At 60.5% G+C, this 11,335-nt stretch overlaps 1 protein-coding gene across 1 annotated transcript in view; it reads right to left on the bottom strand.

The window, feature by feature from the left end:
- Positions 1-3,614: 3,614 nt before the first annotated feature.
- Positions 3,615-11,335, bottom strand: part of EEF1A2 (eukaryotic translation elongation factor 1 alpha 2) — a 13,188-nt gene continuing 5,467 nt past the window's right edge. The window contains exons 5-9 of the mRNA XM_077756816.1: positions 10,880-11,030; positions 9,493-9,749; positions 8,619-8,853; positions 8,324-8,415; positions 3,615-3,923 (exon numbers count right to left, since the gene is read on the bottom strand). Coding sequence (XP_077612942.1) covers positions 3,615-3,923; positions 8,324-8,415; positions 8,619-8,853; positions 9,493-9,749; positions 10,880-11,030 — 1,044 coding nt within the window. The remainder of the gene's footprint in view (positions 3,924-8,323; positions 8,416-8,618; positions 8,854-9,492; positions 9,750-10,879; positions 11,031-11,335) is intronic.

The raw sequence follows: 11,335 nt of genomic DNA on the forward strand, positions 1-11,335 counted from the left end.
GCTGCTCTGTCACCCTGCCTGCGGGACCCCTTCTAGTACAGCCCCAGCCTGATGCTCCGTTGACAGAGAAGATAGTTATGTCCAGGTATCCGGCCACACTCAGGTTCCGTTCCGTGGGCCGGTGACCATGGGGACACTGGGGACAGACTGGAAATCAGACTTCCCTGTCCACCCCCACCCGCATCGTCCCAGTAGAAAAGGACCAAGCTCCTTCCCCAGTCGCGGCGCCTTCAGGAAAACAGATGACCCTGGCCGAAGCCCAGAGAGGACACTCCATCAGGCGGAGAAACAAGACTTAATTTGGGGAAATGAGAAGAGACAGGCTCTCAATCTCCTAACCTGGGTCAGAGCTTCTGTTGTCTTAATTCTGTAATTTGGACAACAGGAAGTGCCTACCCGACAGAAAGGCCCGGCCCGCCCCTCTGGGAAATTTTCCATTATTAGGAGGAGGAAGGGCTGGATTTATCCAGTTCGTGGGGGAGCAAGACAATAAGGGAAAGATTCAATATGAAAGCATTGATTTTTTTTTTAAATCTCACACTAAAGTCAATAAAAATTTAATTTATAGTTTTTTTTAAAGGATCAGAGCTCCCAACAAGCTTCCTCAGCCCCTGGCAAAACAGATAATCATATGAGGGGGCTGGTTCGTATGTATCAGCTACAGATGCTTCCGTGGCACCAGGAGCCCGTGGTCGCCTGTGACGGTGGAGACGGGTTGCGGAGTGAAGGTGGATCTGGTGCAGGTTCTGGGCCTTGGAGGGAACCCCACATCCCCCAACTCCCCTGCCCCGTCTCCTGGAGGGAACACGCAGGGTGGTGTCTGGGCTGGTCCCCATGGAAAGCACCCCTCTGGGCAGATGAAATTCCTGTGACAACCATCCGTGTTCTGTGGCAATAAAATTCGGGGAACAGACAGGACCATGCTCCTACACTGTGATGCCCGGTGTGAGCCAGGCCCCACCGAGGGTCCCCGAGTGCTCACGCTCCCACAGCACTCTGACAATATCCGATGCCTTCTTCACCTCTGTAATCCAGCCCTCCCTCGGCCCTCAGATCACGCCGCCTGCCCTCTCCCAATGCTGCACCCCCNCAAGCCAGTGAAGGGTTCTTTGTACGCGCTGTTTCCTCTGCCAGGAATGCCTGTCCCTCCACCAGCACGGGGAGGTCTCGTGTGTCTTCCCTGGGAGGCCCTGCCGGAGGGTCTTCCCTGAAGTGGACCCCCACCCCCCTCTCAGCTCTGCGGCCTCAGCAGGATATGAAACTGTTACATATATTTGCCGTTACTGCCTCTTGTTCATCTCCCCACTGGACAGGCGGTGCACACACTCAGCCCCCTGCACACACTCACACTCCCATGTGCACACTCACAGCCCCTTGTACACACTCAAAGCCCCCTATACACACAGCCCCATGCACACAGGCAGCCCCACGCACATACTCACACCCCCTGCACACACTCACACTCCCTGCACACACTCAAATCCCCTGCACACACTCACAGCCCACAGAAGCTGTTCATCATCATTCTGTGAATGACAGTCACTTTGTCCTAGGGCTAGACATCACTGAGAGCCTTGAGCCAGGATGTGCCCTTGATGACTGCGGCCTGGGGCTTAGGTGGCTCAGGGGCTGGGGTGGGCCATGGGAAGGCATGGGCAGCTGGAGCTCAGTGCCACGGAGACTGGCTCCCTGCCAGCAGGGCGGTCAGCTGCCTGCCCACACACAGGCTGTCAGCATCTGGGCCCTGGCTGCCCGCCCACTGCTGGCCTGGGCTCGCTTGAGTGCTCTGCTTGCTTGGCCAGATGTCCAGTAGGCTTTGGACAGGGCCGTCTAACCTGAGGCAGAGCCCATGGGCTGCCAGAGGCCCCCACTCACCCCTTCACCCAGCACAAGGTCACCACCAAGCTAAGCTAGGCGGATGGGACAGAAAGGCTGGGCTCTCTGGCCCGCAGACCAGTGACACATCAGCCCAGACAGAGCCGGGGTCCTCGGCCAGCACCAAGGGCTTGGCTGGGATGGCCCCCGGTGACCCACCCTGCCGGCATCACCAGGCTGCACCCCAACACCGAGCTGCACCCCGACACCAGGCTGCACCCCACGGCATCACCAGAGACAGGGTGTCGTCTCTGCAGCAGCACTGAGGTGGCCCCGTGAGCTGGTCCGAGGGCTGAGACCTTGGGGACCAGGTAACCAAGCTGGCAGGGCCCTCATTGCTCAAGTGGAGAGAAATGGCTCCCACCTCGTGGGGCTGCCCTGGCACTGGATGGAGCAGGGCAGCAAAGTGTCCTGAGCAGCATCTGCTGAGTGGTGTCCGGGGGTGGGGGGAGGGGCCCCGGCAACCCCAGGTCCCCGCTGGGAGGCACCCTCTCCCCTCATTTCTTACAGGCCTCCAGACCGAGCCGTCCTCCTCCCAGCTCAGATGTGCTGACCCCATCCCTTCCTGACGTCCTGCCCACAGAGGGAGACCCATTTAGGCCAATCACTCTCACCTAGGGGCAGTCTTATTCCCCGGGCGACATCTGGTAATGTCTGGAGACATCTTTGTTTGTCATCGCTGTGGCAGGTGGTACTGGCATGTAGTGGGTGGAGGCCTCTACAGGGCACAGGAAAGCCCTCCCACCCCCACAACAGAGAATTCTCTATCCCCAGATGTCAACAGTGCGGAGGGTAAGACACCACGATTTAGGTGGTGGTCTTCTATTAAAATGCAAATATTTCTGGTAAGTTAACCATCCACACCTTAGCATAAAATAGTGCAAATACGTGGGTTTTTCTCCCTGAAGCTCCTAACAATATTCAAGCCAAGGGATGGGGATTTTTATGGGAAAGGAGGCAGGAATCTGGAAGGGTCAGGAAGGAGGGCAAATGCCCCCCGCCCAGGGCTTCGCAGGCAAGCATCTGCGTGAGGGTCCGCACTGGCCAAGCCGCCACAGGTCACACTCATCATCAGCTCAACGTCAGAGTGTGACAGAGGAGCCCCCGCACCTTCCACAATGCTGTTTTCTAGCATGATGACAAAACACTACTCTTGCCCCCTCACAGAACAATGCAGTCTTTGCTGTTTCACAGTTTACAGGCTTAATTTACATGTGTGACTTCGGCAAGTTGCTGAACCTCTCTGTACCATGGTTTCTTAGCCTGTAAACGGGGGTTAATAATAGTCCATACATCACAGGGTTGTTACGACAGCATGAGGAGTTAAGGTTTGTAAAGCATCGAGACCATGCCTGGCACGAATGAGACTTATCTAAGCATTCAAGTAAAAATAAATGAATCCATTCCAGGGCCGGCTCTGGGTGCATTGCATCTCCAACATGCACTGCCTTCCTCGTCCAAGATGAAGACTGTGGGTGTTGGGAGACACACAGAGTAAAGACAGGGAGGAGAGAGGGCACCAAAAGCACCCAACATCCCGGGAGCACCCCCCCCCCAGCAGAGACAGCCTCCCAAGAGAGCTGGGGACACGGGGAAGCCGGGGAAGCCGCAGTTTTACCCAGACCTCAGCCCTGGGTGCAGAGAACAGCTGTCCAGGCCCCACCCACTCTGGGGGGCAAGAGGTTTGCTCAAAGACCTGGAGATGAGAGGAGAGATTTTACAGCTCCCCACCATGGGGTTCAGGGCACGGTCCCCTCTTCTCCATCTCTTCCCTCCCTCTGTGTCACCCTCAGCTCCCCGTTTGGTTCAGTGTTGCCCTCCACTTTCCGGGCAGCTGAGCCCTGGAGCCCAGGGACCCGGGCCTGACTGACAAGCTCAGCTTCAAATGGCAGCCGGTAGTCGCCAGATCCCGGGGTGGGCTCTCTGGGCCCGGGCATCCCACCAGGGCCATCAGGCACTGAGGGCTGGCGTGAGTCCAGCCCCACAGCCCCAGCCTCCTCCATGGAGCCCGCAGGTGCAGAGCTGCCAGCGTCTACTTCACCAAGTGTCTTCGGGGAGACAGCCCAGAGACTGATTTGGCACCTGCCCTCACTGACCCCTCCAGGCCACCACCCTGCCCAAGGTGGACACAGGATAAGTAGGACCCAGATGCCCTCTCACCTCCCCCCCCCCTGCCTTGGGCCCCCACTCAGACCACAGTCCAGGCCCAGACCCTCCTGTGAAGAGGCTGATTGAGCCTCCCTGCTGGCCGCCACNTCCTGGCTGGAGGGCACCCCCCCCCCGCCCTCTTTCACCTCCTCCCCAGATGACCCCAACCATGAGACACCAGGAGCAGCAAGCGAAGGCAGGAAAGGAGCCAACACCCTGAATCTCTTACTGACACCACTCTCCATTCCCACTGACTCACCCCTGCGGTGTTGGGGGCACCCCTGACCGTCCACCTGCCTGGCTGGCTCCTCCCTGCAAGGCTGCCCAGCGAGGCCTGGCTCCCGCTTCCCGCAGACGCTCCCAGGAGCTCAGCTCCGGCTCTAGGCAGCCAGCCAGCAGCACAGGAGGGGCCCGGACACATGCCCGTGTACACATACACACCACATATACACTCGTGCACATATGCACGTGCACGTGTGCGCTCTCTCGAGGACACACAAACACACATCCACATGGACATGTGTGCACATGTCACGCACACGCAGAAACACACCTGCAGGCACTTGTATACACTTGTGCACACACAGACTGCACCGGCTCCCGGGAGCTCCGGGGCGGCCCACCTAGCTCTCCACGCACCCAGGTGGCCACACCCAGGTGTGCAGAGTTCCACAGCCAGGCCACACTCACACAGCTATGCAGCGCCCACACTGGGTACACACCAGAGGCACAAATTTGATCTGGCACTCCCACGGTCCCACTCTGAGCCACACTAGGGCACCCAGGAGGGGACATCCACAGCTACCCGCAAGATGGTCTCTCTTGTGAGAAGCCCCCAAATCCCATTGTTGGGGTCTGAAACTACTGTTCAGACACAGAACTGTCATGCCAGGGCCGCCCTGGACCCCGGGGGATGGTGAGAACACGCTTTCTGCCCGGAGGGGAGGGCGCCCGGAGCCCTGGGCAGACAAGGGCAGGAGACAGATCAGATCTGGCCGGCTCAGCAGGACCCCACACACTCAGTGACTCATGAATTTTGCAGAGGCACCCAAAGTGAAGAGTGAAGCTGCCAATGGGGTGCTGGGGGACCCTGCTTTAATTATTCACAGCCGAGCAGAGGGTGGTAGCCTCTGGCCCTAAGGCCTTGGCTTCAGGCGCAGCCTCACGGAGCCTGGGGCAGGCAGGGTGCCTCTCTGGGCCTCCACATCGTCCTCGGCAGCCCAGGCATGCGAGCCCTTTATGAGTGCCACTCTGTGTCCCCAGCTTGGTCCCCCCCACCAGGTGGCACTGTCGGGCTGGCTGTGGTGCTCCCCTTCGCCCACCCACCACCCTGCCCAGCTGCCCACGGGGCTCCTCGAGCCGACAGCCTGCGCCCCAAACCTGGTGGACCCTGCCCCCTACCCTGCTCTGCAGCCCCCCAGCTCCATCCATGCCCCAAGTGTGCACCTCCACCGGGCACCCTGGCAGGCGTCACCCCAGCTCCAGGGGCCACTCCGGACCTGGACAGCGGCAGAGAGAGGAGGGGAGCCCACTGGGCCGCACCTGTGAGTGCGCACTTGGGGCGCTCAGCTAAGCCCCTGCTCTGCCACCGGTGCCTTGCCACCCACACTGCTGCTGCGCTCAGGGGCTGTCAAAGTTCGGTCCAGGCACCTCCGGTCCCAAGAACCTTCTAGAAGGCCCTAGAGGTCAGAACTGCTTCCATAATCATACAAAGGCCTTATCTTTGTCACTACTGTTGTCTCTTATACATGGAGTTTTCCAGAGGCCATGATGTGTGATGACACCGCACATGTCTGCCACTGTGCGACAGTGTGACCACCAAGGGCTAGAGTGTCACACGAGAGGCTGTGTAGGTCCCCCCACCCCAATCCTCCCCTTGGGAAGGGGGCTCACCTCCTCACAGTGTCTCAAGCTTAAGGTGTGGCCCGTGCCCACCGGCCCCCAGAAGCCCACCTTCTGAGTGTGGGCGGCTCCAGGAACAGCTAGGGGTCTGCCCGCCGTCCCTCGGCAGAGTGCTGAAGGCAGGGGAGCCCCTCGCTGGACGATGGGGCAAATCCTGGGGAGGCGCGCTGCCCCTGTGGATGCCTAGAGCCACCGCATCCCCACCGGGCTGAGGCCCCAGGTTCCTGCCTCCTCCGGTCACAGTCCCCTGCCCATCCCGTGGGCGCACTCTGAGCCCGGTACCAGGGGTGCATCGAGCCCCAGAACCCTGCCGGGCTCCAGACCCAGGCGCTTGGACCTTCCTGGGCCAGCCTTCATCACCTCACCCGGGGCCGGCAGAGGGGCCTCGAGCACAGACCTCTGGTGGCAGGACCCGCCATCAGCCCACCTGCAGCGTCTGAGTGACCAGGACTCCCAGAGGGAGCCGGAGTCGGCAACAGCTCGGGACAGGAGAGCAGGGGGCCACCCCAGACCACAGAGGCTGTTCACCCCAGCGCGGTTTCCTTTCACTCTTACTCTGTCCCTGGCTCACAGCTTTCTTTGACTCGACAACCTCCTGGGGCAAACAGATTGCAGGGTCACCAGGTCCTCCCCAAGCCGGTGGCGGTAGCCTGGGTGAGGCCAGGAGAGCAGCAGGAGGCAACTGTTCTAAGGTCACAGGCAAAATACACTGTCCAGTTTGAATCTCAGATAAAGAACAAATACTTTTCCTGGTGTGAATACTGTATACCACATATTATATTAAAGAATTATCGGGGCGCCTGGGTGGCTTAGTCGGTTAAGCGTCCGACTTTCGCTTAGGTCATGATCTCGCGGTTCGTGGGTTCGAGCCCCGCGTCGGGCTCTGTGCTGACTGCCAGCTCNAAAAAAGAATTATCCACTGTTTATCTGAAATCCACATGTGACTGGGTTTCCTGTGTCTGTATCCACCTGCTCAGGACACCCCCCTTGGTGGTCTCCATGGATCAATCCAGAGCCTTCCTGCACCGGGGTCTGTACCACCAGTGCCACTTTCTGGGACGCAGACCAGAAACCGCACTCCGCCCGGCTACTCAGCCCTTCCTTCTCACCACACCCTGTTCATGCACCTTCCTGAGACCCATGCCCACTTTGGGACGGGGGGGACACACAGCAGCCCCTCCATGGACACCTTGGAACCATGTGCGCCCATCTCCCCTGGCTGGCAGCCTCACCCAGTGTGGTGGCCCGCATGCGCCCCCACAGATTTCAGGCCCCAATCCTTGGAACCTTGATGTGGCCTGTGCGGCAAGAAAGGGGCCTGCGGGAGTGACTAAATTCTGGATCTCAGGATGGGGACACTATCCTGGACTATCATGTAGGCCGACCACATGCATCTTTATAAGAGGAAGTGGAGGGAGATTTGACACCCGGAAGGGACGCCGTGTGACCGTGGGGCAGACAGTGGAGGGACACAGCCACAAGCCAAGGCACATTGGGAGCCACTGGAAGCTGCAAGAGGCGAGAAACAGACCCTCCCTTAGAGCCTCTGGGGGAGCTCGGCCTTGCCAATGCCTGAACTTTGTCCCACTGGTGATAACTTTGGCCAGTGAGAGGGGACACCTCCGTCATTTTAAGCCACTAGTTTGAGGTCATTTGTTGCAGCAACCCTAGGAGACTCATGTGGTTGGCCTGCTGCTCACCCTGGAGGGGAGGCCCCCAGCCCAGTCCCCACCACAGGCAAGAGAGTCTGTACTGAGAGCCTGGTTGGCCAGTCTGCCCGCCCCCACCACACCCCGAGCTCCTCCAGCACCGACACCTGGCACCGACTGGGAGCTGCTTTCCTGGAGCGCAGACGGCTGGGCAGGGGCCTGCCATCCCCCCGCCCCCAGGCTTGATGACCAAAGTCGGGGCTTTCTCTAGGGTGTTGGGAGCTGGCGCTCCTGGGCTTGCTGAGGGCTCGGCTGAGCGGATGCGGGTGATGGTGCCCCTCCAGCCACAGGTGACTGGCTGGGGAGGGAGTGAGACGTGGGAGCCAGTGTGTGTGACAGTCACTGGTGGGGGAGGAGCCCTCAGCTCTCAGAGAGACCCTCAACACATTCAGGCCCTTCTGTGGATCCGAAGTGACGGATTCTTCGTCTGGGACGCCCCCGGGAAGGGCATTCCCAAAACTGCCCCCCCCCCCCNACGCTGGGCTGCGCGGGGCGCCCCCGGGCCGGCAGGAAGGGGCTCGGGGAGAGCGCAGAGCGGCCCCGCCCCGCCCGACCACACCCAGAAGCAGGCGCACACGGCTCTGGGGTCGCTCAGTTTATTGGTAAAACGGGCACTGAGCGCGGCGAAGTCTGGGCGCGGAAGCAGGGGCGGCGGGGGCGCTTTTCCTCTTAAAGAACTTCCACTGGACCTTGATGGCGAGCATCCAGTCGCTGNAGGCCGGTGGGCGTCCCCGGGCCCGGTGCGCGGCCAGACAGCTGCTGTCCAGCCGTCGCCCCGATTCTACCAGAGTGGCCGTGGGTCCGGGGCCTCCCCGGAGAAGGACACCATCCCAGCGCTGACCGGCGGGGCTGCTTCATGGGCCCGAGGCCCCGGGTCTGCTGGCTCTAACCGCAGCCAGCGGAAGGACCCCACCCCCAGCCCGGGTGGCCCCTGGGCCCCCAGGGTCTGCCCCACCCAGGCCGCACGTCCCCCCACCAGCTCACCAAGAGGCGGGTACTGGGAGAAGCTCTCCACGCACATGGGCTTCCCAGGGACCATCTCCACGATGGCCGCGTCGCCAGACTTGAGAGCTTTGGGGTTGTCCTCCAGCTTCTTGCCTGAGCGCCGGTCGATCTTCTCCTTCAGCTCCGCAAACTTGCAGGCAATGTGTGCTGTGTGGCAGTCGATGACCGGTGAGTAGCCGGCACTGATCTGCCCTGGGTGGTTCAGAATGATGACCTGCGGGAGAGGCGCACGAGGCGGTCAGGGGTGCCCAGAGCGGGCGACATGGCATCAGGGCGAGGCTGTAGGCCCAGGAGCCCCGGTGCTGGCCGCGGGGAAAGGTCAGGCTACGGGACACCCGCTCCCTGACGTGGGCCCCAGGGTCCTCGCTAAGCATTTGGCAAACCACGAGAGATGAACACCCAGTGAGTGGGCTGCGCTTGTACCATCCGCACTGGCCAGAGCTGAGGCAGGGGACGAGAAAACCTCAGTTCTGTGTCGTGGAGGCCACTGTTTACAACTGTCGTCACCCAGAGAGCTGATCAAAGAGGGTGCCGTGAAAATGTAGAGAGTGGAAGTATTACAGAGATGTCTCCGGCAATAAACTAACAAAAACATGTTCAGGACTCAAGCAGGACCTCAGTGAGATTCAGAGCGACGAGGCCCGGGCCACCCAGTGTCTGCTCTTCCTGTGAGTGCCCTCAGCCCTCCAGCCACTCCAGGCCTGGGTGGCCCTGTTTCTAAAGCAAGGGTCTAAGTTTTCCCAAGCGCTAAGGGGGTGTCACGCCCTGTGCTAATACCAGGCAGCCGCTTCGCTAAGGACAGCCCACCACCCTTGAGGGAACGGGCCGCACTGGCCCCCCTGTGGCCGTGCACCTGGGAGGTAAACTGCGCAGCCTCCTGGGGTGGGTCAGACTTGCTGTCCCCACACACGTTGCCTCGGCGGATGTCCTTGACCGACACGTTCTTCACATTGAAGCCGACGTTGTCACCAGGCAGGGCCTCACTCAGGGCCTCATGGTGCATCTCCACTGACTTCACCTCCGTGGTGATGTTCACAGGCGCAAAGGTCACCACCATGCCCGGCCGAAGAATGCCCGTCTCCACTCGGCCCACGGGCACGGTGCCAATGCCTGGGTGGAGGGGAAGGACACTGTGAGGGGTGAGGGGTGTGTGTAGCCACATGGGTGGAGTGCAAGGCCGGGGGAGACCCCAGACAAGGCAGACACTGAGGTTCAGACGGAAGCAGGGGCTCCCCTGGCCTGTCTGTTGGGAACAGGAAGGACTGAACAGAAAGAACCCCCGTGATGCTGGGCCTGCCCCAGCAAAGTGTGGGGAGTGTGGGGGGAGGGAGGCCTGTCTGGGCCGGGGGGAGGCACTGCAGGGACCCCTTTCTCTGAAGCCCTGCCTGGCAAGACAGCAGCACCAGCACAGGTCAAGGACCGCCTGGCCTGGCTCTGATGTCGCCGATCTCAGGGGGCTGCGCCACTCCCGGAGGGACACTGGGGCGCCAGTACTTCTCATGGGTCCGCTGACGCCTGTGTGGCCACCCAGTGGCTGTGTGGTCTCCCCCAGCGAGTGTGCAGAGGAGGCCCTACTCCGATATCCCTGGCTGTGGTGTGACAGACATTGAAGCTGGTGGCTGTTCTCTGTGCCGGATGTGTGACGCCTCCCTTCTGCACGAGCCCCCTGGGGTCCCCACAGTGCCCCTTGTGAGCCTCATGCTTATGGCTTCTCTGTCGCCTCACGAATAGCATTTCTCATGCCTGGGGAAGGTCGTGTCTCCCGCAGGACGGTAACAGTCATGGGGAAGGGGACTGTGAGTTACACTTGTGCCGCCAAGTGGCACAGGACTCAGTGCTTACTCGAAGGGGGAAAGACCCTGGACAGATGGATGAATGGGTAGGGGTGGGCGGGTGGATGGATGGATGGACGGATGGATGTGTAGGGTACCATTGTCTGGATAGCGATAGATGGGTGGGTGGACAGATGGATAGGGATGGATGGATGTGTAGATGGACAGATAGGCAGATGGATGGATGGATGGATGGATGGATGGATGGATGGATGGATAGAGCATGGACAGAGATGGACAGGTGGATGGATGGTCCCTGAGAAAGTGTACAGCACTGAGGAAGAGGCAGATAACTTGGTCTTGAACCCTCCTCGTCAGGGGCCCTGGTCTTAGGAGCAGGGCGTATGGGGTAGAGCTGGCCAGGCCTGCGGTGGGGCGGCAAGTGTCGAGCACTGAAGACTCACTCACCACCGATCTTGTACACATCCTGTAATGGCAGGCGCAGAGGCTTATCTGTGGGGCGCGTGGGGGGCAGGATGGTGTCCAGGGCTTCCAGCAGGGACACGCCGCTGGCGTTCCCCTCCTTACGCTCCACTTTCCAGCCCTTGAACCACGGCATCTGTACAAAAAGAAGGGGCCCACTGGAGGTAGAGACCACCTCCACCTGCCCCACCCTGTACAGCAGCCCCAGGGCCTCCCCAGGACTTTCCAGGAACCCGGGCGGAGGCATGTAACCTGAGGGGGCCTTGGGGGGCAGGGGAGCATGGACTCGCCACTGCCTAATGGCCAACGGCTCACCCTAAGCCAGTTCATGCCATCGAGACGCTGCATAGCCCTGCAGCCTCCCCAACCCCAGTTCACACTCCCAGCATCACAGAAGCCTTGAGAAAGGAGATCTGGCAAAAAAAAAAAAAAAAAAAGGGG

This window comes from Crocuta crocuta, unplaced genomic scaffold (genome assembly GCF_008692635.1).
Source record: "Crocuta crocuta isolate KB4526 unplaced genomic scaffold, BGI_CrCroc_1.0 scaffold613, whole genome shotgun sequence".
NCBI classification, from domain to species: domain Eukaryota; kingdom Metazoa; phylum Chordata; class Mammalia; order Carnivora; family Hyaenidae; genus Crocuta; species Crocuta crocuta.